Source organism: Sebastes fasciatus, chromosome 15 (assembly GCF_043250625.1).
Source record: "Sebastes fasciatus isolate fSebFas1 chromosome 15, fSebFas1.pri, whole genome shotgun sequence".
Classification (NCBI taxonomy): domain Eukaryota; kingdom Metazoa; phylum Chordata; class Actinopteri; order Perciformes; family Sebastidae; genus Sebastes; species Sebastes fasciatus.
This window is the reverse complement of record NC_133809.1, coordinates 6,465,420-6,489,314: the sequence shown is the minus strand read 5'-3', so window position 1 is coordinate 6,489,314 and position 23,895 is coordinate 6,465,420. Positions and strand designations below refer to the sequence as shown.

General features: G+C 38.7%; 2 protein-coding genes across 3 annotated transcripts; both read left to right on the top strand.

Moving 5' to 3' along the window:
- The first annotated feature begins 942 nt into the window (after positions 1–942).
- rbm25a (RNA binding motif protein 25a) lies at positions 943–13,586 on the top strand. 2 transcript variants are annotated; one of them, XM_074660431.1, is made up of 18 exons: positions 943–1,135; positions 1,426–1,549; positions 2,584–2,633; positions 2,898–3,065; positions 3,629–3,686; positions 3,985–4,145; positions 4,254–4,448; positions 4,550–4,633; positions 8,246–8,520; positions 9,192–9,303; positions 9,430–9,519; positions 9,629–9,702; positions 9,793–9,943; positions 10,851–11,274; positions 11,365–11,669; positions 11,867–11,965; positions 12,129–12,176; positions 13,096–13,586. In XM_074660431.1, exons 2-18 carry the CDS (start codon positions 1,444–1,446, stop codon positions 13,186–13,188), a joined length of 2,493 nt encoding a protein of 830 aa, XP_074516532.1. In that variant the 5' UTR covers positions 943–1,135; positions 1,426–1,443; the 3' UTR covers positions 13,189–13,586. The 2 variants fall into 2 exon arrangements, with proteins under 2 accessions (XP_074516532.1, XP_074516533.1); XM_074660432.1 differs by having other exon boundaries at positions 944–1,135; positions 4,553–4,633.
- Positions 13,587–15,608: 2,022 nt separating this feature from the next.
- Positions 15,609–23,759, top strand: slc39a9 (solute carrier family 39 member 9). Its single transcript, XM_074660444.1, has 7 exons — positions 15,609–16,230; positions 17,805–17,913; positions 20,065–20,268; positions 20,665–20,739; positions 21,041–21,126; positions 21,526–21,660; positions 22,012–23,759. The coding sequence occupies exons 1-7, from the start codon at positions 16,135–16,137 to the stop codon at positions 22,240–22,242; spliced, it is 936 nt and encodes a 311-aa protein (XP_074516545.1). The 5' UTR covers positions 15,609–16,134; the 3' UTR covers positions 22,243–23,759.
- Positions 23,760–23,895: the final 136 nt, after the last annotated feature.

The following is a 23,895-nucleotide window of genomic DNA, read 5'->3' as shown; positions in this document are numbered from 1 at the left end:
CCGTTGGAAACCCGGAGGACACCGGAGGACACCAGAGGACACCGGAGGACACCGGAGGAACCCCGGTGGAAACCCGTAGGACACCGGAGGACACAGAGGAATATAATTTTTTTCAGATTACCTGTCTCATGCACTACTGTCAGGATATAGTGACTGTTTTTATAAAAATAACTTTATATAATCATATTTGCTCCATTTCTACCCACTGCAGCTTTAACTAATTTATTTATTCTTGTTCTGTAATTTGTGTTTACATATATGTATATATATATACATATATGTATATGTGTATACAGTATATATATGTATATGTGTATATATATATATATATATGTATATATATGTGTATATATATGTGTATATATGTATGTGTATATGTGTATATATATATGTGTATATGTATATATTTATGTATACATATACTGTATATGTATGTATATATGTACGTGTATATGTATACATATATATATATGTATGTATATATGTATATATATATGTACTGTATATATGTGTATATATGTATATATATGTATATATATATATGTATATATGTGTATATATATGTATATACATGTGTATATATGTATGTGTATACGTGTATATATATATGTGTATATGTATATATTTATGTATACATATACTGTATATGTATGTATATATGTACGTGTATATGTATACATATATATATGTATGTATATATATGTATATATATATGTACTGTATATATGTATATATATGTATATATATGTGTATATATATGTATATATATGTATGTATATATATGTGTGTATATATATATGTGTATATGTATGTGTATATATGTATATATATGTATGTATATATGTGTATATATATATATATTTATATATATAATTTAGAAGAAAAGTGAGTGACTGCCTGAGAGACTGAATTTAGGGCCACAAAGCCACATTGGATCCCGTGCTATCCCATGATGCAGTTCGAGGAGAACAGGTCCCAGTTATTTGTATCCAGAGGGTTTCTCTCGCGCGCCGGGGATCAGTATAACGCTAAACATTAGCGCTACGTGTTTTCCGTTAACCGTATTTAATGGGCTTTTACTCGGATAACCCATAGTATTAGCAGACACTGGGTTTTATTTTACACTTTGTTGTAGGTGAGTGAATTCACACATGACCGCTGCAGCTAACGTGAACTAGCAAAGGCCACACACAGTATGAGCTAGCTAGCTAGCTGGAGCTAATGTAGCTAGTTAACGTTAAACGTGGATGAAGCTCCACTTCTCCTCTCAGCAGGTGTCACACCTGGTCAGTTTGTGACGTTATCCAGTTACCTATGCTCTCCATGTTAGAGATGTAATACTATGATAAACTTGACATTAACCCAGGTTAACCCTGAAGACGTCAGCAGTGTTTAATAGTTGAATATCCTCTCTTTCCTTTATAGGTTCCTGTATATTTCAGGATGTCGTACCCTCCTCCTCTGAACCGCCAGCAGCTTGGCATCCCGCAGTTACCTCCCAGGATCCCACCTCCTCAGTTTGCGGGATTTGGCCCCACTGTCCCGCCAGGTAACGTTATTGAAACACCTCACATCAGCAGTAACAGCTGTTCACACTTTTTTAGTTTAAACACACACAGGAGTTCCTCTTTGCTTTCTTGCATTTCAAAAACTCAGGCCAGCTCTGTGTGAGAGAGACAGAGCAAGAAGCAAGGTGACATTTCTGTAACAAAACTGTGGCTCACATTTTGATTTGATGTCTGCTATTTACTTATTACATAAACAAATAGCAAGACATCAGCAGTAACAGCTGTGTGTGTTTTGTAAACCAGCATCTGGTGTGATTTTTTTTTTTTTAGTTCGAACACACTTTTTAGTTTAAACACACACAGGAGTTCCTCTTTGTTTTCTTGCATTGCAAAAACTCAGACCAGCTCTGTGAGAGAGAGAGACAGAGCAAGAAGCAAGGTGACATTTCTGTAACAAAACTGTAGCTACTGGCCTCACATTTTACTTTGTTGTCAGACATTTATTTTAATTTTATTTATATAACTTTATTTAACCAGGTAGTACTCATTGAGATTAAGAATCTCTTTTGCAAGAGAGACAGCAGCATTTAAACATATATTAAAGTTTCAGATGCCACAACATAAAACAAATGCAAAATAAATACATAGCATAATATCATACAAAAAACATTTAAATCAAGTGTTTGAAGCCAACATTAAAATGAAAATATTCAGAAACAAAGACAGCTCCCGATTGACTCTGCTTCTCGGTCTTTCATTAATGTTTTAAATTCATCAAAAGTAATAAGATTTCCCAGTTTCAACTTAGCTGGTGACATAAACACCAGTTAACAACATAAGAATATCTCTGAAAGTTATCCAAGATACTGCCTTTGAAAAACAAAATAAACCCCTAAAGGTTAGTGATCTGCTATTTACTTATTACATAAACAAATAGCAAGACATTTGCCAGCGTTTGTTTGGTAAATCTGGTTTGTTATTACCATGGGTAATCACACACAAAACAATATATAATTTTCTGTAGTTGTGTGTCTCAATATATGATTTGGTTGTTGTGTTTTGTTTCTATTTTCAGGTACTCCCATGATCCCGGTTCATATGGGTGTCGTGACCCCCACCAACACAGTGAGTTGGAAACAGGAGTTCCTACTGCCATTTGAAGCATCAGCTGTTATGCATGACCTGCTACTAAATACATAATCCTTGCACATTATCAGTTTAGCATGCAGTTTGTTTTTGGCAAGTCTGCTGCTTAACCAAGACAGTTAAACTGACCCTTATCTGATTCTTGTAATATTTGTATTTTTTCCTTTGTTTCTTTTATTGTTACTCTCATCCAGAGCAACAATAAAAACACTTGAATACCTAAAATGTAATTGGATGTTGCAGGTTCTTCTCCCGACCGCAGTTGCTGTAGCACATAAGCCGATGCTTCCAAAGAAGGAGCCGACCATCAGAGTCAAGGACACAGACGACAGCGGTGGCCCCACCACCACGGTATTTGTAGGGAACATCTCCGAAAAGGCATCCGACATGTTGGTCAGACAGCTTTTAGCGGTGAGTTGACAGAGTGTACCCACTCCACCTGTTCTTATTCAGAAAATATAAGAGTGGATGGTGAAACAATAGGCAGCAAGAGTTTCAGGTGACAGACACTTATTGCAGTTTGTACAAACTCTGCATTCACACAAAATCAGGCGTTGCAGCGAAAACGCCAGTCCTCCCATTCATTTGAATGTGAGCAGTGCGTTCAAACTGGCGGTGGGGACAGCAGGGGATGCCGAAAAAAAAGTAGTGACTTGCAGCGAAAAGTTGAATCAGAATCAACTTTTGAGGGAACAAGGACATTCATTTCTGTGCACTCACTTGGGGTAAATGGGCCACTAATAAGTGACACTCTCACACTGCGGCACAACCCTGCGCTTATCGCCGCAACACCTGATTTGTATGCAGCACCTTGTAATACTTCAAACCAATTTTACAGAAAAACATTTAAATGCCTACATAAAAGGTAAAACTGTTGTGCCAACTTTCTTATCAGGGATTAACTGATCATTTATTAAACATTAGCATCTCTAATGTGAAATTAAATCATTTCCTGTTTTCTGTTTTCTTCATAGAAATGTGGTATTGTTCTAAGTTGGAAAAGGGTTCAAGGTGCCTCTGGGAAACTTCAAGGTAAAAAGAGCACAACCCATTTAAACCATCTTCTCTTGATGTGAATGCACGTTACTGTACCAGATACTACATTTAGAGAGTCACTGTAATCCTATTAGAAAGTATTCACCCCACTGTACTTTTTACAGCTTTGAAAGCCTTTTTGGAACTAATTTACAGAAAGAGACTCTTTGAAATTGAATGCAGAATCAAATTATTTTTCAAATTCCATATTTTTTCACTGCTAAAGTTATCAGGTTTGTTATTTTTTAAAGCCTGTGGAACTAACTTTCTATCTTTTTCTCTCCTCTCCTGAAAGCATTTGGGTTCTGTGAGTACAAGGAGCCTGAATCCACACTGCGAGCCCTCAGACTTCTGCACGAGTTGCTCTTGGGTGACAAGAAGCTGTTGGTGAAGGTAGATGCCAAAACCAAGGCCCAGCTAGATGAGTGGAAGGCCAAGAAGAGGAGTGCCAATGGGGTATGCTGTTCACCTGCTGAGTAAAAGATAAGCATTTCTGTGACGCTGATGCTTTTGTTAAACTGGGTGTATAAGTTTGTTTCTCACATTTTTCTGTGTAACATATAGGGAGCCAGTGGTGGGTCAAAGAACGGAGACGACGATGATGAGGAGGTTCTTGATGAAGAAACCCTGCGTCGGGACCAGGTTGTGAAGGGGGCAATAGAAGTCCTCATCCGAGAGTATGCAAGTGAGCTCAATGCTCCCTCGCAGGACCCTGACAGTCAACCTCGCAACAAGAAGCGGAAAGAGAAGAAAGAGGAGGTATTGTTTGCATAATTAAGATGTGTGATTTGTAGCTTTTTTTATATTAACTGCTGAGTACTTAGTGTTTTTCTTTCTTGTCTTTCTCTCCTCTGTGTAAGGAGGATATCAATGCCATGGAGATGGAGGATGACAAGAGAGACTTGATTTCCAGAGAGATCAGTAAATTCCGGGACACACACAAGGTAATGTATCAAACTGCTGTTATTACTCTAATAATTATTTAGGTTTTGGAGAAGAAATCCTCCACATTTGTAATTATACATCCCTCAACAGCAAGTGGAGCTGCAGTTTATATAATTTATGGAGGTAATTCCTCTGTAAGGCAGTTCTGTTACTGTCAACTATAGTAAGGAGGTAGTGTGTTAATATATAGATTAGTTGGTAAAATCCAAACATTAAAGGAATAGAAAGTAGCAGATGTTGATTCAAAGAGTTTATAATATCTATTGAAGGCTTAAAGTGTTCAAATACTACATCAACCACTCATAGATGGCCTTGTAGTATCTGTCAGTGTTTCCAAATTGGGCAAGAGTTATTATTATTATTATTCATAATACTGATTTGAGACTAAAAGTTTTAGCTCTGCACAAGCTAAAGTCATCACACAGAGTGCATGGACACAATGTTCAATTCCATCTAAAGCTAATCTATTGATTAAACCCCACCAATGTGGTAGAGTTCATTTGGTGACTAGAGCAAGATGAATCTCAGAATCTCAGCTTTGGAAAAAGTTGCGAGGATAGGATGTAAGTATGATCTTTCATTTCTTCTTTACTCATGTTGGGCGCTCCCTTCTGGAGGGTTTGCAGAGGGGCAACTGGCTCTCGGTTCACTCCCATTATTTCTATTCACATGTGGACTCGGGGAAACAAAGTGGTACTGATGCTGGAACGGGAATGTACAAATTGCTAGTGATGTTAGTAGTTTTAAGAAGGAGGGGCAGCTCAGTGAACCTCTGCAGGTTCTCAGATGATAAATGATGTGTTTGAAGAACACACACAGACTGAATGAGCCTAACCACTGCAGTAGTTTCAACTGCAGCCTGTAGTATTACTAAAGCAGGGAGCGCCCCTCCACAGCACTCTGTGGTCTGAAGACATATAAGGTAAGTCCTTGTTTTTGTTTTTTCTCTTAATTTTGTTTTCAAACACTTTTTCTTTCTTCTGTTCTGTCTTAGTGACTCCACCCCCACCCCTTTAGTTAAACAACGAAGGAACAAGGAAATGTATGAGTAATATATAATATCAGAATATATAAGAAAAACATAGAAGAATGTCCGCACAATGTAGCTCCCTTAGGCACTCTAAGGGAGCTACAGTGTGCGCACCTTCTTCTATGTTTTTCATTGCTGTTTTCTACCGGTCCAGCACCGGCCTACTACGGTTTAGGATGTGCGCGACCACCTTACATTGTTTGTCAGACACGCAGTAAGAAACATGAGGTAGGAGGTTGACAACTTTGTTAATTGGCTTGCAACTTAGTACAGCCCATCTCTGTGACAATGTCTGAAATGTTAGTGTGTTTCAAACTACCCCCAAATTAAGCATTTTTCCATAAATGGAATTTTAGGATAAGAGGTAAGTTGTAGGATGGAAATAAGATAGAAACGGGACGATGCAATGAGAGCGAGATGGTTAACTGACAACTTGTAAGGTACTGTGAATTGTGTAAAAACCCTCCCTCCGGATTAGCCGAAAAATGCAAAGCATGGTTTACAAATGGTAATTAGAATCAAGTATAGCTAAATTACAGTGTAGAACATATAGCTCATGTAGAACAGGTAGTTCCTCCATCCTTTCCTCCTTTTTTATTTTTGTTTATCACTTAACAGCTGTCAGACCCACATATCCAACAGCACAACTAGACATTTGTTAAATCAGTTAGAAGACTGTTTGAACTGTGGGCCTGACTCGGTTGAGGTTTTTTATATTATTTATTGGGTCGGAGAGGCCAAAGAGACACTAGAAGACAACCTGCCGGTAAGACTGTTTAACTAATTTCCTTGTGGCAAAATGGAATACAGTATCTGACATGTTTTTAAGTGGATGATGTTATTTATTTATGTGGAAGAACTGTATTTAGATAAAGTGCTTCACAGGTTTCGTTTGGACGTTTTTTTCCTGATTATTTTTGACTTTACACATGACCTGCTTCTCCTCCCACACGTAGCCTGTAGGATGTGTAGGGGCAGAGAGGCGCTGAAACCGTAGTTCATCACCTGTGAGTTGCACACCAGTAGCTCCAAAACGGTCTGTAGAAAATGCCATGATTTTTATGTCAACTGGTTAGAAAGCAGACAAATGGTCAGTGTCTATTAGATATTTAGAGTGCATTCCAGATAAACTGGCATAAATATATTGATAATTACTATTGGAAATTTCTAATTGATTTTTTCAAGAGGTATCTATATACAGAATATCTGACATCTAAAACGTCTGGTCACCTTTCTTTTTCAGCATAATTAGCAGTATCATTCCCCCCATTTCCGACTTTTAAGTATTTTATGCTGTAAAAAAAAAATCTGTGTCTACGTGTATTTTAACTATTTACCACAGAAGATTACAATTTGAATATAAAAAACAAACTTCCTCATTACAATGTGTACTCCCAGTTCCCGTCTGTCACTACTGCATACAGAACTCCCACGCTGTTGCAGGGGAGAATTTACATTGCAGTCTGGCACTGCTCCCTTTACATCTCAGATGACCGTGCAGAAAACACATGAGAGCTGATTATGTAATTCACTTAGTTGGGCCATTTGCCATGTTAAGCTTTGGGCTTGTTTTAATCCACTTGGCACCCATAGGTAAGACCAAACCAGGGTATTATATAGTCGTGATCTTAAAGTGTAAAGTTAGAACTTGTTGACCCTAATGGTTCAAAGCTGACTAAGCACTTGTTGAATACTTTTAAGTGTAGCATGAGTAGCCTCACTTCGAATTAAACCCAATGAATCCTGTAAAGCTGAGTGCATAAAGCATTAATGTGTACCACTTACACCATATTTGCATGGTGATGCTGTTGTGTAACTAAACTTCATCATGTCAAACATTATGCATTTTAACCTACAGAATCTCTTGCATCAGATCAAATCTATTCCTTTTCAGCATTTGCCTGAATGCACATTGATTTGGAAAGTAGGCGGATACAGCTATCACCAGTATGTATTCGCCTACAGCTGAGTTTTTATTGGAATTGCCTCTTATTACATCAGAGAATAATCTCAGATCACTGTAGGGCACAGAGGTCGAGTTGACCTGTTACATATGTGGGAAAAAATTCAATATTAGCGTATGGGATGAAGGGAGGGCTGGATACTGGAGCCAGGACAGGAACTTTGATGTAACAACCATACAATAATGTAAATGTTTAGAGCTTAAAAGTGCTGACAAAACACCAGAAAAGTTTTAATGGTTGATGGTTTTAACTTCTTCTCCCGCCGTAACTCCTTCCTTAAACACACATTACCTTAAATTTGTAGGTGTTTTTCAAGATTGACCTGTAATTTATGGTTTGAAGTAAGTGTGTCCTGAATTGAGCAGTATCTGCATTAAACCTGCTCAAACAGCGGACCACTCTTCCTGGAGGAAACACCACTAAGAGGACTTCCTCACTTGCAGCAGCCAGCCTCTCCAAGGCAATGAGTCATGGCAGTATGTGAGCATGTCTGGCCAAGGGAGTCAAAATCATTTTCAGTATTGTGATGATGTATTTATGTATTTTAGTATGATCTTTTCTTTATTGAGAATCCAGTAACATATGTTTTCCCTTTTCTTCCTGTTGGGCTCCTGCAGAAACTTGAGGAGGAAAAAGGAAAGAAAGAAAAGGAGCGACTGGAGATCGAGAGGGAAAGGAGAGAGAGGGACAAAGAGCGGGAGCGCGAGAGGGAGCGCCGCGACCGCGAGAAAGAGAAGGAAAGGGAGAGAGAGAGGGACAAGGAACGGGAAAGAGACCGAGATCGCGACCGCGAGCGTGAGAGAGATCGCGAACGGGAGAGGACGAAGGAGCGAGAGAGGGAGCGGGAGAGGGAGAGGAGTCGAGACGTCAGTGAAGATCGCAGCAGATCGAGGTCAGTGGGAGGCCTGTGATGTCACACTTGATGCTCAGTTGTCTTTGTAATGCAAGGGTTGACATAAATTAGGGGGGAGGGAGGGGGACAAACCTTTAGGAACACCTTTCAATATAATGTCATACAAATCAACAGAACCATACAACGTCAAAATATGGACATACATTTCAATCGACTTTCCCCTGACTTAGTCTAATAAAAACATGTTTGATAATCTTCATAAAGATAATTGACAAAACAATCTCCCCTCGGGGTGTATTTTAGTAGCTGTTCTGGAGCTTTCACTCTTTTTTATATAATTGAAAGCTCCAGAACAGCTACTGATAGATGATTAGGTGGAGCAGATTCAGGATTTGTACAAAGTTTTGAAAGGTTGGAAAATGATTCATTTTAAATGTAAAATTTTAACGCTAAGTTCTGGATATTTTTTGTTTAGGTACAGTGAAAGTGCTTGAATTTTACAAGGAAAACAAGCGTGCAAATATGAAATAATGAAACCACTGTAGTAAAATGCAGCTCCGCTTTTGGCAGTTGGTGCTGGCTAAAGTCAAATCAACCAGACGGTCTACAAATGAAATAAGTGCTTGACTATTGTGTTACATTCTTTACATTATCTACTTTAAGATAATGGGTTGCTGCTGGTGTTAGACTAATTAAATTGTCTTCTGCAGAGAGAGGACTAGAGACGATAAAAAACGAGACCGTGAAGAAGATGAGGAAGACGTGTACGAACGGAGGAGACTCGAGAGGAGGCTTAGAGACAAGGAGGCGGCTTACCAAGAAGTACGTATATCATCTCTCGTCATTTTGCATTCACATACGTTTAAATAATTGCACATAAAGATATTAATTTAATGACAGTCAGTGTCTGACATGTCAGTGATGGTGGAACTATTTTTCTTTTTAAAGCGCCTCAAAAACTGGGAGATCCGGGAGAGGAAGAAGTCTCGTGACTACAGCAAAGAAACGGAGCGGGAGGACGAGAGGCGTCGTGAAACGGTTTACATGAATGCATACCACACCATATCAAACTGCTAGCAAATAATTAGACAATTTGTAATAGATATATAATATATAAATTTCTAATTGTTACTGTGTTTAAATTCAGATGAAAGAAGCCAAAAGGCTGAAAGAATTCCTTGAAGATTATGACGACGACAGAGACGACCCAAAATACTACAGGTGATTATCTTAATGCTCATTTAGAAATGTGAGGTACACACTTTCACTTTTTACATTTGTCATGACTTGACTTGTCATTTTCATCCTCAGGGGCAGCGCTTTGCAGAAGCGACTTCGTGACCGAGAAAAGGAGACAGAATTGGACGAGCGAGACCGGAAGAGAGAGAAAGAGGAGCTGGAGGAAATCAGACAGAGGCTTCTGGCTGAAGGTCACCCTGACCCTGATGCTGAGCTGCAGAGGGTGAGTCAGTCATTCCCTTTATATACACTTTAGTAACCCGGTTACACTCGGCCTTCTGCAGTAAGCTGATATCTTAACTGTCATGTAGAACAGAAACTCGTAGGGGAAAATCAGGTGGAACCAGATTTCTCCTAGAGAATGCAGATTGCACAACGAGGGATGCAAAACTGAACCGTAAAAAAACAAAACGTTTAATGATATATAAACCGAACCGTGGGCTTGTTGAACCATTGCATCACTATCAAATACAGGCCTGCTAATTATTTGATGTGGTGCCAGAGACATAGAAGAGGCAATTATGTGAATATAGGCCTTCTTTACCATTAAGTAGTCTGCCTTATTTCATGTACAGTATATGTTATGGCTTCATATAATATAGAAACAGCATTTATTACTATCAATCAGTCTATTTATTTATATATTTTGGAGTTCAAACACATTGGAAATGGTCATGTTTTTCTTCTCCCTAATGTGCAAAACAAACTGAAACCTTGACCCAGGAAATGCAATACAAACATGGGCTTGCTGAACCTTTGCACCACTAACTGCTGGATGAAAAGAGAGATCAGTATACGGAGTGATTTGGCTTTCTGTTTCAAATAATTTAATCAAACGTTCGACAAAAAACTGAAACAAACACAAAGCATCCTCCACAAGTCTAATAAATAAATTGGTTTAAACCACTGAACATTTTGACTGTCAATGTGTGTCAATGTAAATTCAGACACTTGACAAAAAAGATAGTAAACTTCAGCTTTCCTGTTGATGAGTTTCCTTGTTTTCTGTCTCCTGTTAGTGCATCTGTTATTAAAATGCCACCAGTCACCAAATATTGATTCCTGACACATAAATGAGAAGTGCACCAGAATGTGAGGTCATTGTTCACGTGTCATGTGTATTTGTGTAGATGGAGGAGGAGGCAGAGCGCAGACGGCAGCCTCCTCTGAAGCTTGAACCCGAGGAGGAAGTGCACCACGAGAAGGCTCCCAAGGATCGGGAGCGTGAGCGGGAGAAGAGAGGGTCGGGAAGGCCCGCGGAGCCGATGCCTCGAGCCCCCCCGCAGCATTCGGATGATGATGAAGATGATGTAGAGGAAGGGGAGGAGGACGACTACCACGATGGTGAGGACTCACAAGAGGCCAAGCCGCAACTCAAACCCATCATGCGGCCAATCACAACTGCTCCCTCGGTGTCGTCTGCCAGTGGGAACGCGACTCCAAACACACCCGGCAACGAATCTCCCTGCGGCATCATCATTCCCGGCGAAAACTCACCTGAGGTCCAACCTCCAGAGGAGCATCGGCCCAAGATTGGTCTCAGTCTCAAACTGGGTGAGGACAGTAGCCAACTAAGGACATAGAGGGATCCATTTCTTTAGCTGCTTTGTGCTAGAAGTAACTGGTGTTTCTTCTGTTCTCCAGGTGCCACCAACAGTCCCAGCCAGCTCAGCGTCGTAAAGCGAAAGAAGCTGGCGACCGTGGAAAGTGTTTTCAACAAGTTTGATGACGAGGAGGCCGATGAGCAGCCTCGCAAAAGGAAACTGGTTCCCCTGGACTACGGTGATGACGACAAGAGTCTGGGGCTGGATGGGGCGGAAATTCCAGGGGCCAAAGGCAGCATTAACACAGAGGAGAAACGCAAGCACATAAAGAGCCTTATTGAGAAGATCCCCACGGCCAGGCCGGAGCTCTTCTCCTACCCTCTGGACTGGACCATGGTCGACTCGGTAGGGAGCCTCTGGCAGTTTAGTTTGCAACAATTTTATTAACATTTTACAATATTCAAAAGGTCAAAGAAAGTGTAGTAGAGTTGAGTTCCTCAGCTACATTAATTGATTTAATGATTCAGTGGCTTATTTGGTGTCATAACATGAGCAATAATAGAAAATGAGGCCCTGTGTTGTTCTGATCGTTCTTTCTTTAGACTCTTATGGATCGCCGCATTAAACCGTGGATCAATAAGAAGATTATTGAATACATCGGCGAGGAGGAAGCCACGCTGGTTGATTTTGTCTGTTCAAAGGTTTGTGATTATTTTATGTCATTTAAAATGTTGGTTCCCACGAAATATATGAAAGCTCCTGAATATATTCATTAGTAATAATCATTGATTTGTATTTATTTATTATTTATGTGTGTGTGTCTTGTTGCTCCTTCTAACAGAGTGGTATTGCTTTGCTCCCCAGGTGATGGCACACAGCACCCCTCAGGGTATTCTTGATGATGTTGCTATGGTAAGTTGAATCACAAAGTGTTTGTTTGTTGGGCTTAATTTCAATTCATACTTTTCCTTATTTGGTATATTGTTCATTTATACAAAAAAAAAAAAAAAGCTGGCAAAATATAATAACCAATAAATGAATTTATGTTATTTTACATTTTGACTTTGGGCAGTGTAAAAATGTGCTCAAGTGCATCGACTCAAGCTGCCCTTAGGGGGGATGTCAAGAACCATGACAGTAGTAGAAGTAAGGCATGCTTGGCTGATCTCATAGAAATAGAATAGGAGTAGAATGGACATTGAACTGATTGCCACAGTCATTTGACTAGTTCAAAAGAAAATGGTGATTGTTGTTAGTTGTTATGTTGACAACACACATCAGTGTGGCCATTAAGTGTGTCACACTGACTAGTTTGAGAACTCTGTTTTGGCCTACCGTCCACATTAAGCCTGTGTTTCCTTTGGTCTGTATCTTGTTGATGCTCATCATGTAGTAATCCTCAATTCCTCTCTAGCAGGACGGCAACAGAGATAGTGCACAAAAGACGCCTCTTCATGTTTTGAACTACTCTATAGCCTAACGTTAACTTTGTACTTCTGGCGACTTCAAAAGTCATAAAAGTGGTGTTTAATTGTGAAGATTATCTTACGGAACAAAACGTGTAAGTAACATAAACGTTTGTTTGCCACAAAGCTTATTTTCTGCAATAATTCAAAACCCAACCAGGGCGATGCTAACTTCCTGTTTGGCCTACAAAAATACGTCGTCCCTGGAGCACTCTATTTACAGTGAAGCAGCTTAAGCCTGCTACATTGTTAAACAGTTGGTACCAATTAATCCATGTAACTTTCATGTGAAAAGTTAGATTCATTGCATATATTTATTGAGCTGTTTGATATAAAGTTTGTCTAACCAACCTGTTCGTTTTTAGGTTCTTGATGAAGAAGCAGAAGTCTTCATAGTAAAAATGTGGAGGCTGTTGATATATGAAACAGAAGCAAAGAAGATCGGACTGGTGAAATGAAGAACACGTGTGTCTCTCTGTCTGACTTCCTTAAATCACAGGTCTGCTAGCGACAGTTTTCTGGTCCAGCAGACTGTAAACGTGCCCATACACCCCTCCATTCCATCAGCAAGGAGCTGCTGCCTTGTATGTGTGTGTGTGTGTGTGTGTGTGTGTGTGCGTGTGTGTGTTTGGAAGGGACAGTCTGAGCTGTGAACAGAAAGGGTTTGCACAAACATACTGCATGATAAAAACTTTGGTTGTATTTTTTCCTTTGTTGATGCTGTTGAGGCAAAAGACAGTTGCAATTCACCCGTCTGTTCTCCGACACGTTGGACTCATTCTGCTTTGATTTACTGTTGTCATGTTGAGGCACTGCTCCGTTGTGTGAACTAATAAATATGCTTTTTTAGAAAATATTTTTTAACGTGTTTTCTAACAATTTCATTTGGCGGATTTTAAATGCAAATATACTTGAGAAAGTATTTTTTTCTTTGTTATATCCCTCCTCATTTTTTTGTTTTTGAATTCCCCAAAATAGGTGGTCTAAGTTTTTACAAAATAGTAATTATAATATCGCAAAACTTACTCTCAAATCATCAAACTTGAACACAAATAGATACGATTTGCATGATCTCTCATTTACAAACACAATTGTTATCCCCACAGGTTCGTTAATTGGAACAACAGGGACACTGTACCAAAATAAAAAGTGAAAATTATATTTTATTTGTCACTTAACTTCTAAACTGTGATGGTTTCCCTTTGAGTTTTGTTTTTCGCAAAAGTGTATTAGTTTATTATTATTTTCTATTATTCTTGACGAATATCACATTCATAAATATAAATTTACAAAATAAAAGCATTTGTTTATTGTATTTAAAATGAGTTAATACACTACATCGCTTTTATTATAACCTCATAAATATACAAAAACGGTATTTTTTTTTTCATTGTTAAATATTTCCTATTTTATGGAGGTCCCCAAATTAAAAATATAGAGAAACTCTGGGACAGGAATTTAAAAAAATCACACAAAAATATAATAAAACTGTTGAATTAATTAACCATGAAAAATTTCCAAATATCAAAACTTTACAGATCTTGTTTATTTAGTTGTTTATTGTTGTCTCTGTTTATTACTTTTTCAGCCAAACAAAAAAAACATTAGTCATATTAATTCTTACTGTCTTTTTATTTATTTATTTATTTTTATTGACAATATAGAAATAATTCAGGTAATTAGAAGCAGCACATACAAAATAGATATGAGTGGTACAAAACAAATATGAGAACTATAAAATTAAATTAAAGAACAATTACATAAAATCAATCAAATAAATCAGAATCAGAATCATGTTTATTGCCAGGTGTATGAGGTATACTCTAGGAATTTGCTGTTTTTTTATTGCCGCAAATGAGCAGTAAAATATCAAAAGAATGGATAAAAACGTTAGAATGCCAATGTACAATATACAATATAAGCTATTAACAAAAAATAAACATAATATAAACAGATAGTGCAAAGATTCAAGATGTTTATTGTCACGCCGGTTATACAGGTACAATCGTGTGAAATGCGTTTTGCTGGGAAGCTCCATTAAAATAATAAATTATATTACAATTATAAAAGGAAATACTTTGTACAAGGGCATATTGAGAACATATACAGTACATTAAGAACATATACAGTATAGTATAAGATATATTTTTGTGTGGGAATATATATAATATTGCTGGTGTGCAAACAAATTAAATAGAAATAGAAATAATATAATATAATATATAATATAATATAAATAAGATAAATAAGATAAGATGAACCTTTATTAATCCCCGGAGGGAAATTCAGGTGTCAAAGCAGCAACATCAGCAAACAGAGTGAATCACAGGAGAGGTAAAGGTATACAAAAATTATAAAGACAATAATAGAGATATAAAAGATAAAGAGTAAATGGGTGAACATAGTGTGTACAGTCCGTCAATAAATAAATGTAGAATGTGCAATAAATAAATAAATATAATATGTACATATGTGCAGTCAGCAATAAAGTGGTATATAGGATGTATAGTGTAAAGTGAGTGTAAAGTGCGCCAGATAGTGCGTGTTTAAATTTCTTAAAAGTCCTAATAGTTGTCATATGGGGGTCAGCCTTGGTTGTGGAGCCTGATGGCTACCAGCATGAAGGACTGACCCAGGCGCTTTGTGTTGTGCCGAGGAGGGATGAGTCTGTGGCTGAAGGTGCTCCTCATCTTGACTAGCTCATCATGGAGGGGGTGGGAGGGGTTTTCCAGGATATTAATATTAATAATAAAAAAATAGGAGTACATTTTACATATATATAAACAAATTAAAACAGAGGTTGCATAATTGTCTAATAGTGCTTCCTCCTGCCTGGTCTGTACTCCTCCGACGCGTCACGCAGATACGTGGCAGGTGAATTGTGACCCGGAAGTACTTTTTGTTGTAGCCCCTAACAACCGGATGTTCCGTTAGCTAGTTCTCTAGTTTCTCTAGCTAGCTGCTAGCCGAGTCGGGAAGTTGCAATATTATTACTGACAGTTGAATCTTGAAGAAACGATGCAGGGTAACGGGTTCTTACAAGTGAACAAGTGAACGTTAACGTGTCAGGATTCCTCATATTGTGAATCTTGAGATTACCGGGCAGTTAGTTACCGAAGCTAGTTAGCTTAGCTTAGCTTAGCTTAGCTTATCTTAGCATAGCAACCGTTGTCGAGGCCAAGAGGCTCCAACGTCTCTGGTAGTTTAACGTGGATGTTTGGCAGCTGCCACCAGCCACAGGGACGTTTATTCATTTAACAACTATTGTTATCCAGCAGCTGCAGGTCGAGGGCATGTAATCTAACACGACGAGCACGAATACAAGTCTGTGTTAAAGAAAGTAGAGGTTGTTGTTGATGGTTTTTTAGCTCAGCAGACAATTAGCTGAAGAGAAAAGTGCAGTCATGGACGATTTCAGCTCGATCAGCCTGCTGTCTCTGGCGATGTTAGTGGGATGTTATGTGGCTGGGACGATACCTTTAGCTGTCAACTTCTCAGAGGTGAGTGTGGCATGCAAGTGCTTTAAAGACACGTTTTTAGAATCTATGAAACTGTGATGGTCTCCCTTTGAGTTATACAGATGTTTTGTGCAAAGGTGTATTAGTTTGTTGTTATTATTTATTATTCTTGACGAATATCACATCGGTGATAGGTGGTCTAAGTTTTTACAAAATAGTAATTATAATATTGCAAAACTTACTCTCAAATCATCGAACTTGAACACAAATAGATACGATTAGCATGATCTCTCATTTACAAACACAATTGTTCTCCCCACAGGAACCTTAATTGGAACAACAGGGACACATCTTATTGGTCACCTAACTTATAAACTGTGATGGTCTCCCTTTTGAGTTGTACAGATGTTTTGTGCAAAGGTGTATTAGTTTGTTGTTATTATGTATTATTCTTGACGAATATCACATCGGTGATAGGTGGTCTAAGTTTTTACAAAATAGTAATTATAATATCGCAAAACTTACTCTCAAATCATCGAACTTGAACACAAATAGATACGATTAACATGATCTCTCATTTACAAACACAACTGTTCTCCCCACAGGAACCTTAATTGGAACAACAGGGACACATCTTATTGGTAACTTATAAACTGTGATGGTCTCCCTTTGAGTTGTACAGATGTTTTGTGCAAAGGTGTATTAGTTTGTTATTATTTATTATTTATTATTTCTTGACGAATATCACATTCATAAATATAAATTTACAAATAAAAGCATTTGTTTATTTTATTTGAAATGAGTTGACAATACATTGCTTTTATTATAACCTCATAAATATACTAAAACAGTATATATATTTTCAATATTTCCTAAAATGTATGGAGGTCTCACATGCTTTGATAATGTGCTTCATGGTAAGCTTGCAGTTTGGCTAACTTTGGTTCCAATTCATTTTTGTTTGTTTGTTTATTTGTTTTGCACAATTTAAGACTAAACAACATAACAAACAAAAAAATAAATTAATAATATATAGTGCAGGAAGAGGCAAAAAAACCCACTGGGCTTATCTGAGGCCTCCACCTAGAGACAAGATTAATATAAATAAATAATATGACTATATAATAGTGATGACAAAACAATTAGGACAAGATATATATATAATGACAACAATACAGTAAATATATAAAAAAAGACAAGTGTGTGTGCGTGTGTTGCATGGAAGTGTATGTTAGTGTTTGTGAGGAGGATATTGATTTAAATATCTATAAAGACTTCTTCAAACAACATTGTGAGTGGAAAAAAATAAAAAAACATAAAAACAGATACATGGACAACATGGGGAAAAGCAATTACAAGACAGCAATTAAATGACCCTTGAAGCAACTTTTGAAACATTTTACAGATGAACAGTTTATTGATAGATGTGAAAAGCTACTGCATATGGTTCCCCTAAATTTCTAGATTTACAGAGAGGTAAAAGTTCATCTCTGTCTTTTAATCACCGATTGCATCATAAACTCTGTGCTGTTATCAGATAATCCGCTGTGCATACTGCTTAAAAACAATGACACAGACATTGTGCTGATTATTTGTCTGTGATTGTGTTTCTCCAGGAAAGACTGAAGCTGATCACTGTGCTGGGAGCAGGGCTGCTGTGTGGGACTGCACTGGCTGTTATCATTCCTGAGGGGGTCCACGCACTTTATGAAGAAATCCTTGAAGGTAGAGTTCACAAACAAACAATGTATTTCCTGGAAGATTACTTAGAATTTGTTTCCCCAGCTCCCTTGGATGAAGGCATTGTTGCATTTCATCTCATGTTTGAACCAGTAAGACCGTAAAAGACAGCTTAAGTATTAGTAAGGCTGCAATTTAATTCATGTTTTAGTCAATAAAATGTCAGAAAACAGTGAATAATGCCGAGGATGCACAAAGTCCGAGGGAACGTCCTCAAATTGCTTGTTTTGTCCAAAATGCTAGATACTACGTATTAGACTAAATTTATAGTGATATATCAAAGAAGAAAGCATCAAATCCTCACTTTGTAGAAACTGCAACCTGATAACTTAGCCTTTCTTGCTTGATAATGTTGTCAATTGATTATAATATTTAATCGTGATTAATCACACGATTGTCCATGATTAATCGCACATTTTTTATCTGTTCAAAATGTACCTTAAAGGGAGATTAATCAAGTATTTAATATTCTTATCAACATGGGAGTGGGCAAATATGCTGCTTTATGCAAATGTATGTATATATTTATTATTGGAAATCAATTAATAACACAAAAAATGACATATTGTCCAGAAACCCTCACAGGTACTACATTTAACATAAAAAATATGCTCAAATCATAACATGGCAAACTGCATCCCAACAGGCAACAACAGCTGTCAGTGTGTCAGTGTGCTGACTTGACTATGACTTGCCCCAAACTGCATGTGATTATCATAAAGTGGGCATGTCTGTATCTTGAGGTCAGAGGTCAACAGACCCCTTTGAAAATGGCCATGCAAGTTTTTCTTTGCCAAAATGTAGTGCAAGTTTGGAGCGTTATTTAACCTCCTTCGTGAAAAGCTAGTATGACATGGGTAAATGTCAAGTCAAGTCAAACTTTATTTATATAGCACGTTTAAAAACACAACCGCGGTTGACCAAAGTGCCGAACATGTACATAATGCAAATGAATACAAAGCAAACAAGAATTTCGACAGAGTAAAAACATTAAACATAATGTGCACATAATAGCAGTAAAAGAGTTGCAGAACAACAGAAGATAAACTTAATCAAACGAGCGAGCAGCTGCATTTTGTACTAACTGCACCCGGCTGCAGACAACTATTCTACACCCACATACAAAGAATTACAGTAGTTTAACCGAGAGGTAATAAAAGCATGAGTAACTCTCTCTCGGGAGCTTCTGAAGCCTTTACCTTGGCTAAGAGTCTTAACTGGAAAAAGCTGGTTTTGACAACTGAGCTAATATGTTAAGAACAAACAATAAAACCAATGAGGCAACTATAATATTTTAGCAGCAGTAGCAGTCTGCACTGTCCAGATTTCAATGTGAAAGCAGCTAGACTAGTTTGTCCCCTTGTAGACCTGCTCAACTTGGTCCAGATAGTGTCACAATAATACAATAAAGGCTCAGTTATTCCACAAGTGCCAAGAAATACTTGGAAAAGTAAACAATTATTTTCATTGTTGATTAATCTGTCAATTATATTCTCAATCGATTAGTTGTTTGGTCTATAAAATGTCAGAAAATGGTGAAAACTGTTGATCAGTGTTTCCCAAAGCCCAAAATGACATCCTCAAATGTCTTGTTTTGTCCACAATTCAAAGATATTCAGTTTACTGTCATAGAGGAGTAAAGGAACCAGAAAATATTCACATTCAAGATGCTGGAACCAGAGAATTTTGGCTTTTTTTTTATCTTAAAAAGTTACTTAAACTGATTAATCGATTTATAAAAATAGTTGAAAATGAATGCCATAGGTGACAACTAATCACGTAATCGTTGCAGCTCTAGTTTCAGAATCGGTTTGTGGTTCTAGTCCTGTAGATTTCTGTAGATTTACAACAATTTGAGGCCGGGCGTCTTCCTTCATTTCCTGTCGGATCTCTACTGTGTGCTTCTTTTTCAAACAGAGCAAAGTTCAGTAAAGTACAACCAGTCGATGTCTCTTGCGTAACAAACTTTGTCAAACACAGATATTTGTTTTGTGATGCATCGACACATTCCTCTGTGTCTCAGAAGAATGCTACGTGGCTTTGTGATGGTCTCTGTGCTGAGCAGACTCAGTAATCAGATGTGTTAAGGTGTTTTTTTTAAACCTTCTTCTGTTCTCTCCTGACCTGTTTCTGCAGGTGCACACCACAGCCATGGCCAGGTTGGAGTCGTGGAAGCGTCCGAGGGGAAGGGCGAAGCAGAAGCGGTCCTGAGCGCCAGTGGAAAACATGAACACACTCACGAGGAGCTTCACGCCTGCATCGGAGTGTCTCTGGTTCTGGGCTTCGTCTTTATGCTACTGGTGGACCAGATAGGCAGCTCTCACGTACACAGCACTGAAGGTCAGTATCTAAAGGGACGGCAGACACAGCGATTAAAGCACCCAAAGCACTCGTATATGTGGAGAATTAGCTTGTGTAAATGGGGCTCGGTGACAGCAGCTTTGTCATTAGCCTCATCAAGTGCTAATCTTCTCCGGAGGAAAATAATTTAGTTGAATTGGACCCAAAACACCCCCAGATGGCTCAACTGCAAATTGTGTTCTCCCAGATGCACCCACGCTTTGTACCAAACTGCTTCAGAGCTTTTTATTTGAGCAGCTAATGCGCCGCAAACTGTTTACAAAGTCTGCCAACAAGTGACGCCACACAGTTTTTGTCAGTGTGGAGACGCTGTTCTGTCATTATTATCACTTGGTTTTACTTTTATATGTTTTATAATATACATTTTTTTCATAGGTTTGGATCCAGAGGCAGCAAGGGTCGCCTCCTCAAAAATCACTACCACCCTGGGTCTTGTGGTCCACGCTGCAGGTAGGTCTGCTTTTGAATATTTATTGTCTCATGATGATGTTAGATAAGATGTTTCGTGTTAAAATCATCTTGATTAGTCTAAATCTTCTGGTCTTCTTACCCACACGAGTTACATCTGCAAAATGGACAATATAGTGTAGATGTGATCAGACAAAATGTTGTGTTTGACATAGGGCTGCACGATTAGGGCCAAAATGGTAATCCCGATAATTTTTGATCAATATTGAGATCACGATTATTTATTATTCATTCATTGTTTGATATGAAAGTTAATCTCAGCGACTGTGTCTTTTGTCTCCAGCTGATGGGGTGGCACTGGGAGCTGCTGCCTCCACCTCTCAGACCAGCGTCCAGCTCATCGTCTTTGTGGCCATCATGCTGCATAAGGTAAAAATGGCTCAGATCTTGTTCAGCAAATCAACAATTTTCAATATCATTTTTTAAAAATGGTGCTTTATTAGATACGTATATATAAATTAACCTTATGTAGCAGTAGATTAGTTGATTGACAGAAAATTAATTTCCAAGTGTTTGATAATCGATTGTCATTTTCATCAACATTCATTTGTTTCAGTGTCACGTTTGTGAGAATTGTCGGCTTTCCTTTGTCTTATTTGATAGTAAACTTAATGTATTTGGGTTTTAGACTGTTTTTCTGACGTTGTGTAGACCAACTGATTAATCAAGAATATATTCTGGACATTAATCGATAATGTGAATCATTGTTAGTTTGCAGCCCTGAGCAGCAGTACATTGTAAATGTGAACTCTACTGCTCTATCATCAGGCCCCAGCAGCGTTCGGCCTGGTGTCGTTCCTGATGCATGCTGGTCTGGAGAGGAACCGCATCCGCAAACATCTCCTGGTCTTTGCCCTGGCGGCGCCCGTCCTCGCCATGCTCACCTTTTTAGGCCTCAGCCAGGTAAATATTTATATATATAATTAATTTGTGTGTTTCTTTCAGTGCAACCAAATGCAACTCTCTCCTTGAGGCAGGGAGTGCATTTCTGACTGTCGCTCATCTTTAAAGATCTGTTTACTTTGAAAGTGTATAACGCCTGAGGCAAACTGGCTGTCCTCTTCTTAGACTGTTAAATAATGAAATAGAAAATTCCTCAGTGAAATAAAAGTCAGGGTCTTGTCTTTGAAAGCCAGTATGGCTGGTAAGACTTAAAGGCCCAGACACACCAAACCGACATCAGAGAACTAACAGCGACTAAGGCCACCTGATGCTTCGTCTGTCTCACACTGTTTTTGTTTGTTCCCCTCTCAGAGCAGCAAGGAGGCCCTGTCAGACTTCAACGCCACCGGCGTCGCCATGCTCTTCTCCGCCGGCACCTTCCTCTACGTGGCCACCGTCCACGTCCTCCCTGAGGTCGGGGGCGGCCACAGTCACGCTCCTGCAGGAGGGAACGGAGGGAAAGGACTGAGCAAGGTGGAGGTGGGAGCTCTGGTGCTGGGCTGCCTCATTCCTCTGGTGCTGTCCATCGGCCACCACCATTAGACCCAGACCTTCAGGACTGATTTAAGACGGGTGTACAGGGGGGAACAGCGGAGACAGAGACTTCGAACATTGTGGATCTAAATGTCTTATTGCTTGTTGTCTGCTGATGGACCTCGTGGACCAGACTGGTGCTCGTTGCTGGGACATCTTGTGACTCGAAAGAGGGACTGAATGATGTTAGGGAAATCCGAGTTGCTGCAGTGACAAACCGAGGAATACGACAATGTTTTTTCTGAAGAACGAAACATCTTACAGCTACTGTCTGTGTCCATTTACTCCACCAGAAATCTTTTTTCAAGAAAGACCAGAGGTGTTTATTTCGATCAGCGTGGAGTTTTCAGTGTTGCATTATCGTGCTTGTCCAAAGTCAAAGAACCAACAGTGATGTTTTACTAGATGGCAGTTGCTCCGTGAGATTTAGAGTTGAATAAGCCGGTGATATCAAGAAAGCAAACTCTCTTTTTTTTATAATTGTACAGCGTGTAAATCTCTTGGCAACAATCCAGATTGAGTCGAGATGATTTTCAAGTGCCATATTAGCAAGTTGATACCTGAAGAGAGACGGCGCCATAAGGACATTACAGTTTGTAGTAAACGTTCCTGACTTATTTTCTTACCAACAGAACAAACTTTTTCTCACAGCCAACGACGAAGCATGATGACAGATCGGCCCTAATAACCAGCCAGATAACAGGTTTTGCTCTGGCTAGTGAGTTTGCTCTTGGTTCTTGGCCCGATGGGAAGCCCATTTATGACGGATACTGATGGTGTGTCTCTCCCGCGGACTAGTTTGCTCAACCAGACACAACCAGCCTTCACGTATCGCAACATGAACTGTCACTTTAATTTAATCCGTTTAGTTTCTGGACGTGTTTATTTTCGTTGGAGAGTAATTATAAATAGAGGTTGGAGGAATAAAAGAATCTGTATAGAATTGTCTTAAGTGATTGTATAGAGGGCTACTAAGATTATTTCGAGGTGGAGGGTTATTTCAGCAGCTCTGAATGAGTGATTTGCCTTACAGAGGGCAATAACCGGATGAAAACATTTAGGGACCATTGGCTCAGGAGACATATTACACATCGAGGGAGGAGAATTTTGAACAAAACTTTTCTTTTTTTTTGCCTTTTTAGTTGGTTTACTCCTCTTTAGTTAATCATACCTGAGCAATAATCATACAAAGTCAAAGAGAGTCTTCAAAACGCTTGTTGTGTGATTCAGATAGACGCTCTTGAACGCAGCCCTGCCCCGACATCCCCCCCCCGTTTCTGCCTCAGTACCATTAACACAGTAACCGGTTGATGCATTAACATGTACGCAGGCTGCTCCCTCTTCTACAGGACAGGTGGATATTGTGAGTGTTACTGGATCACTGTGCCTGCTCACAGCAGAGCTCATGTATATGTATGTAAGTATGTTTGTGTACTGTACAGAGTAACTTCTTCCTTCTGCAATCATCATGATCTCTTGTGTGAGATGGAACTGCTTACTCACAAATACATCTCTTTTTTAAATTCTTTAATTTGAATTTGTGGACATGGATGGTTCTGACACCAGAGGAGAGTCTCTTGTTTTATGTAGAAATTGAACGGTTTTATAAAACTCGTCAATTAATTCCAAGTTAAATGAAGAGAAGAGGAAACCCGCCGTGAT

What these genes read in the sequence shown, in the direction of transcription:
- rbm25a (XM_074660431.1), top strand. Translation starts at nt 1,444, where the DNA reads ATGTCGTACCCTCCTCCTCTGAACCGCCAGCAGCTTGGCATCCCGCAG. An exon ending in ACTGGACCATGGTCGACTCG is followed by an intron (nt 11,670 to 11,866) that starts GTAGGGAGCCTC and finishes TTCTTTCTTTAG; the next exon opens with ACTCTTATGGATCGCCGCAT. An exon ending in TTCTTGATGATGTTGCTATG is followed by an intron (nt 12,177 to 13,095) that starts GTAAGTTGAATC and finishes GTTCGTTTTTAG; the next exon opens with GTTCTTGATGAAGAAGCAGA.
- slc39a9 (XM_074660444.1), top strand. Translation starts at nt 16,135, where the DNA reads ATGGACGATTTCAGCTCGATCAGCCTGCTGTCTCTGGCGATGTTAGTG. An exon ending in TAGCTGTCAACTTCTCAGAG is followed by an intron (nt 16,231 to 17,804) that starts GTGAGTGTGGCA and finishes GTGTTTCTCCAG; the next exon opens with GAAAGACTGAAGCTGATCAC. An exon ending in TGGCCATCATGCTGCATAAG is followed by an intron (nt 21,127 to 21,525) that starts GTAAAAATGGCT and finishes CTCTATCATCAG; the next exon opens with GCCCCAGCAGCGTTCGGCCT.